General features: G+C 43.5%; 1 protein-coding gene across 2 annotated transcripts in view; it reads right to left on the reverse strand.

Annotated features, from left to right (window-relative positions):
- The window catches only part of cadm1b (cell adhesion molecule 1b), a 285857-nt gene that overhangs the window by 81723 nt on the left and 188192 nt on the right, over positions 1 to 15942 (reverse strand). For both annotated transcript variants that reach the window (XM_035386152.1, XM_035386150.1), the window contains exon 2: positions 8352 to 8375. In XM_035386152.1, the coding sequence (XP_035242043.1) occupies positions 8352 to 8375 (24 nt within the window). The remainder of the gene's footprint in view (positions 1 to 8351; positions 8376 to 15942) is intronic.

Raw genomic sequence — 15942 nt, forward strand, 5'->3', positions numbered from 1 at the left:
AGAGTTTGGGGACACGTCATAAACTTTCACACTTACACTGTGTGCCTGAACTGTAAAGATGACACATCTCACACAGTTATTGTGGGACAATTCTGATAAATACACTGCCAAAATGCAATTGCAATGCAATTACAAATGCATATGCAGAAACAACACCAATGCCATGTTGCATTTTCCCCATTAAGTAGTGTAGGGGGAAACACCTGTACTAATTATAGAATAGTGAGGGCAGATAATTAAAACGTGTTCCTTTTAACAACCCTCACACGTAGGCACCAAGGAATGCAGGGGATATAAATATACAATACATCATGCAGAGAGAAAATGGTGCAAAAGTATAGTAAAAGAATATACAATACATCATGCAGTGATGAAATGGTGCAATCATAATCAGTCTCATGATTAATCGGTCTCATAAAATGAATTGTTAAATCATGATTACGGATTTCGATATTAAGTATTTAAATAACCAACAATGTAACAATATGCATAAGTTCTTTGAGGTGGAAGGCTCAAACATTTATGCCAATAATAATCAGACCGACGACAAAGTTTAATAAAATTTATTAAATTTATTAAATAAACACATCTAAGCTAAGTAGCATATATGTTAGCCATGCAGTGGCTGTAGTTAACTAACAAGTGATGTGATGTTATCCAGACACTTTAAATACAATCGATAACATGCTTCATGTTATCTGACTGATTGACATGTTGGTCACCAGTCGGCACCCTGAGCTGACCAGAGGAGGATGGGTTTTCCCCCTTGAGCCTGGTTCCTTCCAAGGTTTCTTCCCATCTGCCACAGGGAGCTTTCCCTTGCCACTGTTGTCTTAGGCTTGCTCCTGTGGAGGTTTAGGCCAGGGTTGTCTGTAAAGCGTATTGTGACAACTGCTGTAAAATACGCTATACAAATAAAATTTGATTGATTGGCTTCATTGAAAATGAAGAACAAACAGAAGTTTCCTAAGCTAATGCCTGGAGGTTTTTCAGTCTTTCTACTGGAGCGCAGATGGGTCTGTGCATTTGATTGAATGGCTTGTTTGTCCAAGGAAACCCTGACTTGGGCACTGTCTCTGGATCTCCGTTGCGAGGTCTGCAGAAGCCTGTCAGTGAGGTGGTTTTTGATGGTAGGGCAAAGGCATTCTTCCATTCCCTTCAGGAAGCCGTTCCAAAAACTGGAAGCTGGTTTGCTGTCTCAGGAATGTACGTAGGCTACGTTTCTTGGTGCTATGTTGCAGAACATGTAAAGCGGATGCAGTTCCTTTAGCTTACCTGCAGGATAATGCATTGCCTTGGAGTGATTTTGGCCATAACCACATAAGAGACACAGTGCATCTCTCCGCATGTTCCTTCACATCTGCAGGCATTTGCTCTCTTTCCTTGGTGAGCTTAGACCACATAACATAGGCCTAGGCATCCTTAAAGGCCAAAAGGTGCATTCCAACTGCTTATTTTTTGCCTCCTTTCCCACTATGGAAGGCCAAACGGGTACAAAAGTACATGGAATTGACGTGTGGAATCACGTGTTGTCAACGAGGGTGCATTCCAGTCGCTTATTATATTCGTCCTTTGTCTCCGAGGTCCTTGAATGACTTGGAAATCGATAAGGTGAAACATTCCAACCCAATAAATGCTCCTTCAAGGAGCTAGTAGGCTCCCCAATAATTCTTGAGGACAGAAACATGAGCGCATCCTTTGCGGAAGTATTTTTTTCAGACATATAACGATCGATCTGTGCATCCACCTCTCCCCATCTACCACGTCTGTAATTGACGTGGCTTAAAACGAATGCTTGAAAAAGCAGGGACTTTCCAATTGCTTTATAGACGTTTCCTCGACTCCTCCATCCCCATGTCTTTTCTTTGCTTCCTTTCCTTGCGTCCTTTGATTGGTGGAGCTAGGAGCGTGGAAAGGAAGCAAGGAGATAAAAAAACAAATGGAATGAGCCAACATTGACAACGCGTGATTATAGTCAATTTCACATATTTCTGACCCGTTTGGCCTTTCATACTAGGAAAGGAGACAAGGAAAGGAGAAAAAATAAGTAGTTTGAATGCACCCCATGAATAACGCACATCCTCTGCATACCCGAGTGATCAGATAAGAGAATGAATGGTGTCTTTGACTGCATATTTATAGCCTACAAGAAGCAACGTACTGTACCCAGTCACCATGTGATCAATCTTTTCCAGCCATGATCATGTGATTGTGACGTTTTTCCTGTTGATTCCAAAATGGCACCCAAATCCTACAGTAGACAAGTACTTTTCGTTTTTCCAACCAGTCAATTCATACATATTGTAAAGGGTCTCCAATTATGTGTGTAAAAGGATGACAGCATGGTGATTTGGAGAAAGTTTAAGTTTTACTGAGCTTAATACACAAGGCAAGTCTTGTCTTAACATGCAGATTATCTGACAATATTTTATCAGAGGAGCTTCTGTGCCTCCTTGGAAAGAAAAGAATTATAGAACAAATCCCACAAAGGCTATTGTCTTCTGCGCTGTTCCAGCTCACCCCACAAGACAAGCAGACTAACAGCGCATTTAATGAAAAACAAATATATAAATAAAGATGTAAACAGTGCTTTAAGCAATGCCAAGGAACTCTGAAAGAGAGCAGGAAGTACAGGCCCAGCATGCTTTGCAGTGAGAATGGGTGGGGGTGTGGAGGGGGCCGGGGGCTGGGTGGGGGAGCATGGCCAGGTATTAGGAAATGTTCCGTAGACTGTGACCTGTTGATGTGTGCTTCAGAGAGGCTGTGACGTACATGTGATGTTATGCCTACTTATTCGGAACTCTCTGCAGTGGGAAGCCTTGTGGAGCGGCACAAATTAAAGACGGCACAATCTCCATTTCCACCATTTCACCTCCATACAGTCCCTAAATATGTCATTCTTAATTTGCAATTCACTGTGTGCCACTGTTTTCCAGAAAAAATAGAAAGAAAAAAAAAAAACAATTTTTCTTCCCCTCAGGTTTTCCGATTCCCTCTGGAAAACATCAATTATGAATTATTGTGTGACAACCTGGTGCTGCAAAAAAAAAAAAAAAAAAAAACATTGATTGATTGCTTTTGGCACAATATGTTCACGCACCTATATTGACAGTTTACTAAGGACAAATTGCTAAGGGGAACAGTTAGCAGTTCATAGAATAATAATAATAATAATAATGATACGTTGTTGTATAGTGCCTTTCATTTTTAATTTTACAGTGTTACAGTAAAGAGGAAACTCACTGTAGCCATTTTGTGCCAGAATGCCGAGCACACATCAGCTGAGATGAAGAGGGAGATATTAACCAAATTAAACTGGGGGATAATTCAGAAAGAGGCTAGACAACCACTGGTGGTTAAGACTCTCGTCCACCCTCAACACAAAGTGTGCTCACAACATTAGATGGAAATATTAACATTATTGTTGCCACAAGGCTATAAATGGCTACCCCTGTGTATTCCCCTAAACAGTGCTCATATATGTTTGCATAAATGGCAGGATGGAAAAGTCAAGGGCTCTTTCTTACAGTTTAGATGCCTGTCATTGATATGGCATCCACAGCTGACTGGTCGGGGAGGAGGGGGGGGGGGGGATGTGTAGCTCAGAGGGAACAAACATAATCTGCATCCTGGGATCATTTCACTTTGAGAGATGTGCATTTACCTGACACTGCATTGTATTTCATTTTAATAATTTCAGTCTGAAAACTGACTATTGTTATGCCCTGGGACACTCTTTAATGGCTGCCTGAAATTTCAGATGGACATCCTGTAGCACCAGAAACAGCAACAACTAATTACAAAAGGAAGCTTGTGGCTTTCAGCTCTGTAATTGCAGTTTGAGAATATATTTTAAAGCTTGCCTATAGCTAAAGAGTGAAATTAGAAACTACTATTTTTTTTTTGTGGAAGAGAAAAAAATCTATCAAGCAATAAATATGGGATTTCTCACCGATTTACGAACCTGTCTAGCCTGAACAATACCCACATTTGACTTTTACAGGTGTCAGATATAACAGACACGTTGCAGAGGTATTCAGAGTGCTAGTTCGCTTTGCCCTTGTTGAGCAGGAATTCTGAGTAGTTTCACTCAGGATAAATTCAACATGCGGCTTTAAAGTACTTAGGAGGGTTGGGCCCTCTTCCAAACCCCCCTCAGGACACTCACTCAGAGTTCAATTTGAAAAAAAAAAAAAAAAAGCGCGCACAAATATAAACAAGTCTGTAATTAATAATCGCATCAAAGCGAAGACACCGGCCCCCTTCTGTCAAGCACAGGCCACTCCGTGACTGTGGATACTCCGTGACTGCGGAAGGCGTTCTGGACTGCCTCGGCTTCTCTCCCCGTGATTGGCAGGGAGCGGAGGAGAGAGGCGGCAGCCGTTAATCCCCGGCGCCGGAGCGTAGGCAGTCGGGCAGGGACACGGCACGTCGTCTGATAAATTCGTCCTCGTTTTCGTTCCTGTTTACAAGCGTTCGGCACGGTTACCTTCCCTCTCAGCTCCTCGGTCTGCGGAAGAGGGCACCGTTTCTCAAACGGAGACGGTCTACAGGCGCGCGACGAAGGTCACTGGGGAGCACTAAAAAGCAGGCGCATCTTTTGTGAGGGACACAAAGATAATCTGGGTGAATAAAAAAGATACTTAGTTTGGTGGGGAGGAGGGTTATTTCAGTGAGAAACCAAAGTCATATTTGTGAGCTCTTTGGAAAGTCATCTTTTGTGCAGAATGATTCTTCTCCTATTTTTATTATTATTATTATTTTTTTACCTTTGGGTTTTTGGTTCTGATGAAAGACAGCAAAGAGCAGAGGAAGAAGGGAAGGAGCGAGCCATCCCCACACGCCCCGCACTCACCTGCTTTCACGTCTTCCACCCTTTCATCAGAAAAAAACATTGTTCCTTTCACAGAAACAGCGGGAATGGTGCTAAATAAATCACTGAAAATGTCCCCCGGTGTGCTTCTGAAATTTAGTTATTTAGAATATCACGGATGACTCTTTCATGTGCATTAAGTATAGCTGAGTGCTATTGCCAGGGAATGGCGTGTGGGAACAAGAATGATAGGAGATCATTACGACGGTGGCAAAAAGCACAGGCAGATCCATGCATCTTATTTTTCAATCCCGATTCTGTACTAAGGTAGGTAGTATTTTAGCTCTATGAAGAAAATGGACCTGCTTCTGTAGGACTGCTTAGCAACTGTCACCTTTTTGTTTCACATGCAATTTGCATCATTTTGAAATGACAGAGGCACAGAAAGTAAAAGCCCTTGTAGAAAATTGTACTATCGGTTAAATAAAATTTGTGAGCATGAACATTTAGCTACACCTCTGCTAATGAAGAATGAAAAAAAGAGTACAGACAAGAACTTACCCACAAAATATAAATACACAAAGAGCCCGTTCTAGTAGCTAGCAATCACAGAGCGGGGGGGCGTGGGTGGTTTGGGGGCAGCCACCGCGGACCTGGGCTGTGGGGGGCTATGGGGGGCTTTGTCGTCTATTATTAACGCAACGTGTTCTATTTTCTCATTTCTTCCCCTGACCCGCCCCCAAGGTGGGGGGTACCCATGCATATAGAAGGCACCCTAGGCGACTGCCCATATTGCATGTGACTGGAACTGGCCATGGATACACAGGTAAAGTAATTATACATGTGGTATCATTTTCAATGACAGAGAACATGCCTGCATTTTTCTTCTTTTCTTCATGAAAACAGGAGGATCCGATTAGAAATTCACTGGGGTTCTGTGAAACATATTCATATATTGTAGGGAGATAAACTGACACAATGAAAGACTTTTCACAAAGCGAAAGGTTGGTCAAAAATGTTTGGATACACAATGAAACAGACCCTATGTATCTATGGTTGTCGTAGTTCAGGCACTAGCTTGCTGTATTCAGTTCACCTAGCAAGCTAGGGAAAAAAATGAGGATCTTTTTAAAAATGAGGATTATGAAGCAGTGGTGCGAAAGCTTTAAAATTTGGTCCGAAAAGTTTGAGGGATACATTTTATTCCTTCTAGGGTTATAGTGTACGTGATAATAATTTTTTGTGTATGGTTGGACAGCCTTAACTGCAGCAAAGAGAGGTCTGAGTTTCTCTGGTAGATTCTGTATATCCAGCACGACCGTGACTGGATATTTAAAATATATATCTTCATGAGAAATATTTAAGATTGGCCAGACTGGAATATCCAGACTGATCGTCCCTAAATCTGACAGCCCCATCTACTTTGCTGATAAAATTTTCCAACATTCATTTGTTCATTTAGCAAACACTTAAGTAAAACAATGACAGTAAAACAATCAAAAGAAATATACTATATATATATATATATGTGTGTGTGTGTGTGTGTGTGAAACAATACAGTGATTATTACCAGTGCCATTAAGACCATCTCTCAAACGGAAGGGAATAAATATCACAAACTTTTGTAAAGATAAACCACAAGTACGGACTAACAACACAAATGTTAAGACATTCAAAACAGGAGAGATGCATGCAAATGGAAATGCATGAAATCACATGTTGTTTTGAGTGATGCTCTACCGGTCAGCAGTGCACAAACGGTTGAGAAGACATTCAAGTCAGTCACTGTCACTGATCAGTCATCCCAAGGATGGCGCATATGCCAGTTACCCTCACCTTACTGCACCACTCATTTGGATGACCCGCTTGTGCTGGTTCGGTGACCATTAGATACTCTGCTGTGGGGTCTGCTGTGTTCTGCCATTTTTATCCCTGGTCTACGTTTGTGTTCTCTCTCTCCTCAGGAGGGTCCGCCTCACACCTCTGCCTTGCAGCCCTGTTGTTCTTTTTAAGCCACCATTTGAGGCATGCCCCGTAGGCAGCCGGAAACGCCATGTTCTTCAGAAGCACCTAGCCTCCAGCCTCTCACTGCCTGAAGATCCCGCCCTTGTTGATACACTTCCGTATTCTCCACTGCGCGTGTATTACTGAGACCTCGGGTGTGATTCGGATGTCTCCCACTGCATGCCGCCTCATGCCCACTCGCCGGACAGTCTTACAGCTCAGAGGGGGGAGGAGGTTAAATAAGTGTGACAGAAGACAAGCGAGTCGCCGGTAGAGGACACCCGTTGACCCGAAGCATTGGCAGTTTGGCGCACCACTGAAATCGTGGCTCGCCACTGCTTATGGAGAGTAACGATGGCGACGTGGCTATGTAGCCTGCAGTATCACACCATCGCTGCCTTCTGTCTTCCTGAAAGCAGCCCCAGGCTCTTGTGTCACTGGTGACACGGCACGGTTAAACAGGGCTGTTTCCTTTCCCCCTGAGCGGCCTGGCATCTGGGTGCCTTTGGGAAGGGCGCAGGGGCTGGTATCCCCCTGCCATTACCATCGAAGCCTCAAGGCACCCCCGAAGGGGTCCTTCTGTGTGGCAGTGGCAGTTGTGTGGATTGGTGCACATGATCCACCTCGGTGGCTTTTGAATTCTCATCCTGGAGGACAAGATAAGCTGAGTGTACCTGGCTGGATCCTCTCTCTTAGCACACCTGTGTGTTCTGCCCCTCCCTCAACATGCTTGTATGCTCCACCCCATCTCAACACACCTGTATGTTCCACCCCATCTCAACACACCTGTATGTTCCACCCCATCTCAACACACCTGTATGTTCCACCCCATCACAACACACCGGTAAGTTTTGCCCCTTCCTCAGCATGTCTGTACGCTCCGCCCACCTCTCAACACACCTGTGTGTACTGCCCCTTTCAACACACCTGTGTGTTCTGCCCATCCATTACAGTACACTCTACCCCATATCAACAGGCCTGCCCCTCTCTCAGCACTCCGCTCTCAAAATGTCGGTATGATCGGCCCCCTCTCTCAGCACATCTGTAAGCACCGCCTCTCTCTTTTAGGCTAACTCGTGGTACCTCAGGCTTAGAGTATGTTCCATTCCTCCTAGCATACATGCAAGCGCCACCCCTCAGTTCAACTGTACCACCATACTTTGCTAAATGCTTGTCAAAAACCAATGTGGGATAGAGGGATCAATTCTGCCAGAACAACTCCTTAATAGAAATGCGAAATATAAATTTGTACCTGATTAGAAAAATTGCCAGCATATGGCCTGCTCTTGGGCACGGTTTTATGATGCTGTGTGGGTGGTGACTGTGTCTTACAGAGCAGCGTTAATCTGTTTGAAACCCCTACGTGTTTATTGCTATGATTATTACTTTTCCTTCAGGAAAGCAGCGACTTCGCTGTGTGATTTCTTTTTAATGCACATGAAGAAAGGCATTAAATCAGTGTGAATGGAACGGAAAAACTGTGGAAATGGTAATGAGAAGACAAGACAAAAGTCCAGTAGAAAGGTTTGTCTACCTGCTATGTCCTCCTGTGCAGCTCCTGTGTGAGAGAAGAATAATCATAAGAAGCAAGCCTCGTGCAACTTTGAAAATGCAGTTAGTCCAACTACCAAATGTACAGATTACACACACACACACACACACACATGAATCAGGTCTTACAGTATTTCAAGTCTTTACAAGCTTATAGACCATGTTATCTTGACAAACTGACATGGATTTCTGTACCATATACATAATTGTACCATTGTGACCTTCATGTTCCTAACACTGGTTCAGCTTTTTACTGCATTAGTACATCGCCATGCAGGGTACATTCCTTTTATTTGCCAATGTTTTTCCAGACAGCGTATATCCTGGCATGTATAAAATGTGATACGGGACGAATGAAAATAACGAACTGATACAGTCTTTTCAAGGAAAACATAAGCAGACCCCACGGCAAAAATCAAAGTATTAAAAGCAGCAATAGAAGTTGTGATATGAGGTATTAAATTCCTCAGTTGGTAGATCTAAAATAGCTTTGTTGCATACAACTCACTGGTTTTGGCACGTATGCACATTTTTATTTGTTTATAAGCCAATAAATACTTCCTAAAATATAAAATGTTCATTTATTTATCATCATTATTTGTTTACTTCAATTTTTTAAAAATAAAACCAGCTCTATCTTCCAAGTTAACTTCAGCGACATCATGTCAAGTATAACTACCCAATCATACAATCCAAACTGTAAAACTATACAGATGTGTTGGGTTACTTTCTTGTTTAATGATAAATACACAAACTGATGTATGATATGTGGGTTCAGTGTACTGTAATATTATTTGAATAATAAATCAATAATAATTGCAATAATACTTAAGTATTTTCCAACATGTTGCATATAATGATATTTGGATAACCTCAACCACTCACAGAACAGAAATATATTTTCAACTGCCAGATAAGTACTGTAATCAACAAAATAAAAAGAGAGAAACTGAAAACATTTCAAACAGGGCTAGACTATACAATATAAGCTGATGGAATAAATCCAAGGTCAAGCCACTTCTTTTAAATAAACATAATTGGATTGTGGCGGCAATACTTTAAATGAGCATGCCTCAGGTGCAAAAGAGATATTTCATGCAGACACATTGTCTGCCTTATCAAAAAAGTCATAAAACAAACAGCTGAAATTGAAATAATAGAGATGAATCACTTACCCAGGATTCAATAATTACAAAGAGATAATTTGTCTGATGTCCTGACAAAACCACAATGCCTATATCATTTCTTTTCAACAGCAGGTGTGTGTGTTGGTGTGAGGAGAAAAAAGGAACCAAAAAAAAAAACTTCCTGTCAAATCCCTGGTGACTGCAAACACCAGAAGTGTCTTTTTTTTTTTTTTTTTAAATCCCTACATAGCTATCCTTGCCTGCCCACAAAGGACTCTTTCTACTATTATTATTATGAAATGGCTTTTAATTACACATATATTTAGAAATATTGTCCTCTTGTGCAGAACTGGATCCAACTGGCAAGCACTATTTACAATTCTGAGGGACAGAGTCTCATTGACGAGAAGTTGTGGCTGCAAATTAACACAGGAATACAAGGACATTTAACCACTCACAGGGTGAGCAGAAATCACTGGGAACCTCACTCACAGCAGCCAAGGCCCAACTGATTTGGTTTAAATACGTTTTTTTTGGGCACGTTGACAGAACGATGATAATTTGTTACAGAAAGATACTGATTGGTTTTGGGCTGTAGTAGCCCGGTAACAAAGTATTCAGTAGCAATTTCTATTCACTTCTAAGGAACAGATTCACCAGCTTCATTTGGCTTGATGTCCCTGCACATTTTGTCATTAATATCGTGAAACTTTCAACCAGCTGGGGCAAATGGAGTTGACTTTATGTAGTGTCTTCAGGTTTTTCTATACTATGGGGGTTTCATCATAGAGCTCTGTGAGTTAGCTTTCCCTAACAATGATTTAGCTGCAGAACATTGAAATGAGACGTGTATAAAATCAGCCAGGGCCCCTCCTTCTGTCCACCCTAGCCATTAAGGGCCAGTGTCAAAGCCTCTAACTGGGTCTTTGGGGACCTTGGGGCCACACAGGAAATCAGGCACATGGGAACCGTGAACAAAAGTGTGTCAAGGGGCACCCGTGTTAAGTACATGCTATTGCTGAGGGGAATTAAATCTCCATGGCTAATTCCCCGCTGCCTCACACAGGGCCATGGGCCGCATCCCCTTAGCGAGAAGTATTAGTGTTGATGGCCACACTATGGCCTTCCTAGAGCAACCCATAACGCTCGTACAAGGGGAATGCATTATACATGAACTGTCACAAAACCAATGTCGCCCCCACTCTGATGAAGAGAACATAAGCTTGGGGTTAGTGCACATGGCCAGCATTAATGAGTCACCATAGACAGAGCCAGCTGAAATCCCTCCACTTACACGACTTTCAACCTTTCACCTTTCCGTCACATTTGAATACATATGTGAGGATTAGCCAACTGCTTGATTCTCTGCACCACTTTAGAAGCTGGATGTACAGCAAACTGATTAAGGATGTACACCCCAAACAGATTTGTGCACTTTGCATACGCAGCAAAACGGGCAAAGCCATTATTCTAATGTTCTCCATTATACAGAAGGATAAGTCATGCTCCTCACAATATGCAGATAACAGAAACAATTGGACTCAGCTATCATGTGCCTTTTAGGGAGCTTATAGCTTACTTACATGCACTTCATCCCTGCAAAACAGAGAATGAGAGACATGATAATATATATATATTTTTTTTCTGAGCCACAACTTAAAATGTACATAGGAATCCCATGATCATACACTGAGGAAAATAATATGAGAAAGGGATTTCTGATAGATGGGAAAATCAGCCAGTTAGTCTCGCTCTCTAAATTGAACCAATTGGCTCCCTGTTGCCGGTCTCACCCTGGCAGTAACTCTCATCACACCCCTCATTTAACTTTCTCACCTTTTTTTAACTGTTGTACAGCCGCAAAAAAACCGCCTCAGCCGGCACACCGATAGGCCGCGGGTAGCTCGCACATCCTCGCTGTAGCTATGCCGACAGAGCGGCTCATTACCGGAGTTCCCACAGTCATCCGCTGACCCTGTCGGGAGACTCCTCAGAAGGAGCATTAGCGAGCAAACGGCACTTAATTAAACCCCGTGACCTGGTCACTTCTCTTCCATATCACGGGAGGTACGGCTGCTCAGATGGCTCAGAATTAGAGCGTACGACTTTGACTTTGAACCCACTAAAACATCCCCCTACAGCTACCCCCTCCCCTGCTCCAGTCCATTTGCGGAAAGTGTTTGAATATTTTGATTTAATCTGTGAGCCGGTGTCTGTAGGAAATCAGAGCGAACCAGATGAAAAAGAAAAGAAGCATACTTTTCTCTCACTGTTCACTTCAGCATGTCAGTAGCTAGCCGTGAAAGCATGTCGGCAAGTTTTATTTTTTCTTTCTTTTTTTAGTACACATCGTGGAATGATATCCAAACCTTCCCCCGCAGACCAGATGGACAGATACTGATATAGATGAAAATATCAGATTTTCATTCTTGCATATAATATCCTTGATTAATGGAAATGGTAGATAATTTGTGTAGGTAAAATTAAACAGAGCCTCAATGAAAAAGTGAGTCGAATGCAAACGCTCTGCCAAGTAACTCATCACCTTCCTCTGACAAGCACTGGCAGGGTTTCAGTATCTTCCAAGGCTCTGTTGGCAGTGATAAGCAAAAAAAAAAAAAAAAAAAAACCAGATCACAGGAGCTTGGATTAAATGAACTAATGACAAAACAGGACGGAGCTGCTCTTAATTTCCACCTGACTTGTGTCGCACATTGGCTAGCACCAGCATTATTAGACAGCCGGCGTTGCAAGTTTGTGATCCCACCCCTACGCATTGGACCTGCTCTATTTCACTGGTCTGATGCATCGTGCAGGTGTCCAGATCTGGGCTGACGGGTCACACTTCAGCAGCACACACACACACTAGGATGCGCAGGAATAATAAGATCGTTCACTGAAGCCGCGGAGCGATCTCTGTCGGGCGCCGCGCGAAAGGAAGCACGTCCGTTCCGTTCCGCAGGCCCCTCCGCCCCGGCCCCGTTCGGCGGGGATTTATGGCGCGTCAGCTCCACTGTGATTAGATGCCGCTGATGTGGTTCTGCTAAAGTGATATTGATGGACAGATCTGCATGGAGATGCAGCCGACTCCCTTTGTGCCGGAGCGGGGCTCCGAACGGCGGCCAATCGACTTCGCGGGCGATCTGTCAGATGGGAGGGAGCCCTGGGGGTGGGGGGATCGGGGGCTTCAACTGGCAAGACCTGCTTCTCTTAGACCGCCCCACCACACAGCAGCCACACGCACCTCCAGTGCCCTTTCATCCCTCTGGCGAGTGAGCATTTGCCCACAATGTCATGTTTTGGTGGTGCCCCCCGCTCCCCCAGGTTGCTTAGAGCGTTACAAGTAAAAGGTCAAAGGTCAGACAGCTGTTCAGGTCCCAGCAGCGGCCTTGTAGTTACGGTCAAAAAGGCCAGAGAGCCGCCGGGGTCACGCCGGCAGGTGCTCGGAGAAAAGGAAGCCATTTATGCCACTTTTAGAATGCGATATTGTGATCCTATGACCGACTATTTGTCATCCCGCGGAGCTGGCAGCTGCATTCAGCACTGGTGCAATCACAATTTGCCGGAGTGTGAGGTGCATCGCTACGCCGGGAAGGAGCGCTTCAGCAGAACGCGACACCTGACAGCCCCCACGGAAGGTTATTTTTCATCATTAGACGGCTGCGAACATGACTTGCAAAGAATGAACAAAGCAGCAGAAATATTTCACGCGTATCAATCGCCATTTTCTCTCGATCAGGGCTTCGGTTGTCTTGTCAAAGCAAAGGAATGCTATCAGACAATCAGAGGATATCCATAACATAACAGTGACACTGATATAAACCAGTACTGAGTCAGTGTAATGCCGACTAAATAGGAATAATTCAACAAAAGCATCATACGGGAATCCATTCAGCTCAGAAGTGAAAGCTTGCTCTGCTAAAGACTTATCATACGCTTAAATAATAGCAATAATAATTAAGATATCACAAAATGTCACCCGACTATCAAAGTAAACATGCCAAACTGCAGTGCCTGCGCTACGGCAGACTTAGATCTAAGACAGAAGACTTTCTTCTCTGACTCAGATATAAAAAAAATAAAATAAATAAATTAAAGAGAATCCTTTCCTTGCATTCCTGTAGAAATTGTGTGAAAAGGTGCCTTCATGTTTTCTTCCTTCTCCCAGTTAACTCCCCGCAACCCCCTCCCCCTCCTTTTTTTTATTTGAATGAATTCCAAGGCAACACTGGCTTGGGTTTTGATGCCATGGCTTGTTAGTAATATTAAACCTATGGCTGATTTTCTAAAGGTAAGAACAATGAGATACTCGCACTCCAAGGAACTGCCTCTTGGGTGAGCATAACTCACGGACGATTCCAGAGCTTAATCTAAGCACGGTGGTGCAAGATCTCCACGTTCAATGCATCATCGACTAATTTAATTTGGAAGTGACAAAGCAGTATGGTATAGTATCTTCCTGCTTTTAATTTAAAAAAGGCCCGGTGAAGTTTGCATATGTAAAAATATTTAAAGCATTCAGGAAAAAAAAAAAAAAAAAAAAAAGAGGGGTTGTGTGTTGTGTAAAGTGACCAATGACAGCCAGAGGTAAAAGAAATAAAAGCGCATAAATAAAAGGAGGGGCACCTTGTTTGCAGTGGCTGGATCTCCCAAATCTCCGAGCACCCTTTGAAGGAAGGAATTTTTTTTCCATTCCGCTTGATTTCTGCTGGCATGTGCGGCTTACCGCCGGCCGTCCGACCGCGCGGCCGCGCTTATGCATTCAGAGCACGGGCGCGCGGACCGCGGGGCGGAGAGCAGGGGGGGGGGGGAGCGGCCGGTCGCTGCGCCTCGGATTCGGGCTCCTGGGTGGCGCGCGGCGCTTTCATTTAATTAAAAGGTTAGGAGCAGAGATTCGGGATTTATCTTAAAGGAGATTTGATGGAAAACCCCGGCCGGTGCCGCACGGGCCGCCACTACAAAGATTGGCTTCCGCGGTCCTAATTTCAGAAAACAGCACGATGGCAAACTGTTTAACCCTTCCGCTCGAACGCTGAAAACTCGCCATAACAAGAGTCCTGCCAGGAAGGCATACAGTCCTTAGCGATTCTATACCAGAATTTATGAAAAGATCCAAGTTACCCTTTTTTTTTTTTTTTTAAACATGATATTATGGAAACAAAATAGTCTTTTTTTATAGGGACAAAAAATGCTAGAAAGCCACTGATGCCTATTACAGTAGAGTACGTGCACGGTCGCAGATGTGAGCAATATTGGCAGCGGATAACTGCAATGGAAAGCATAAAACCTTCGGGTGCGCGTTCACCGGCGAGAATGGAAATATCGCTCGGTGTCCAGGCTGCTGGACGGTCGTTTGGGCGGCTAAAGGACACGCCGGTCTCCCCACCTGACTCCCCGGGTCACACTGGGCACGGCGGCATGCATTTTATATGAGCAGATAGAATTTGCGGTAATTGATCGCTGATAGCTTCGGACAGGGCTGGATCGCTAGACTCCGCAGACCAAACCGTCAAAACCCCTCTGTGGAAATTGACGGATCAAATCGCCATTAATTTCGCATTTCGGAGTCATTTGCGAGGGCCTCTGCTGTCTGATGGAGAGATCATTTGTCCGTTTCTGAGGACCGTTTTGATGGGTTTGTGACAAATACGAAATAAATAAAGCAAAGCATGTCACAGTGCTGGTGTGGGGCCATTTCCATGTCTATGGCTGCATAAAAACCATTCCAGGGAGATAACGAATCCACATTATTGGTTAGGGTAAGAGTGATTTATGAAAGGGAGTGGGCCGTTTTATTCTCAAGCAGTTGCTCTTCTGTCCCCACACCCGACGAGGAGAGTGTCTTCCCCTAGCATTTTTGACTAAATGAGAAAATTTCAGAAAATAGATTTGCCAACACTTTTTTTCTCTTTCTGTAATGCTGTAATGAGGAGACAGAGAGATAGATAGCATCAGAATGCAACAGGCAATAGCTAAATACACTACAACAGCACATGCACGTAAACGTATCAATGTTTGATATGCCATGACTTCATTTTTTCACTGGAAGCCTGGGGGGAATCAACCACATCTTTAATGTTATCCACTGCATTTATTTTTAAGAGAGGTGGTCAATATAAGGGAGTGAATCCAATAAAAATGAATATGTTGACTTGATTGAACTTGTGTTTACTCAATGTATGCACCGTATTTCAGTAGTAAAGATGTTCAAGATGAGAGAACAAATAATCCTGTAACTAGTTCACACCAGTTAACACAGCTGCAACTTAAGAGACAGCTACCTGACATTGAAATACTTTTGTAGCGGAGTTTAGTAATTTAAAGAAGCATGTGAATGTCCACTATGTGTGATCCCTTCAAATATCTGATTAGTTCCTGGGTAGGAGCTCTTATTCTACTGATCTCCAACCTAACCTGTCATGCTGAGGGGAGGCTGCAGACCTTTTG

Source organism: Anguilla anguilla, chromosome 12, assembly GCF_013347855.1.
Source record: "Anguilla anguilla isolate fAngAng1 chromosome 12, fAngAng1.pri, whole genome shotgun sequence".
In the NCBI taxonomy this organism is placed as follows: Eukaryota; Metazoa; Chordata; class Actinopteri; order Anguilliformes; family Anguillidae; genus Anguilla; species Anguilla anguilla.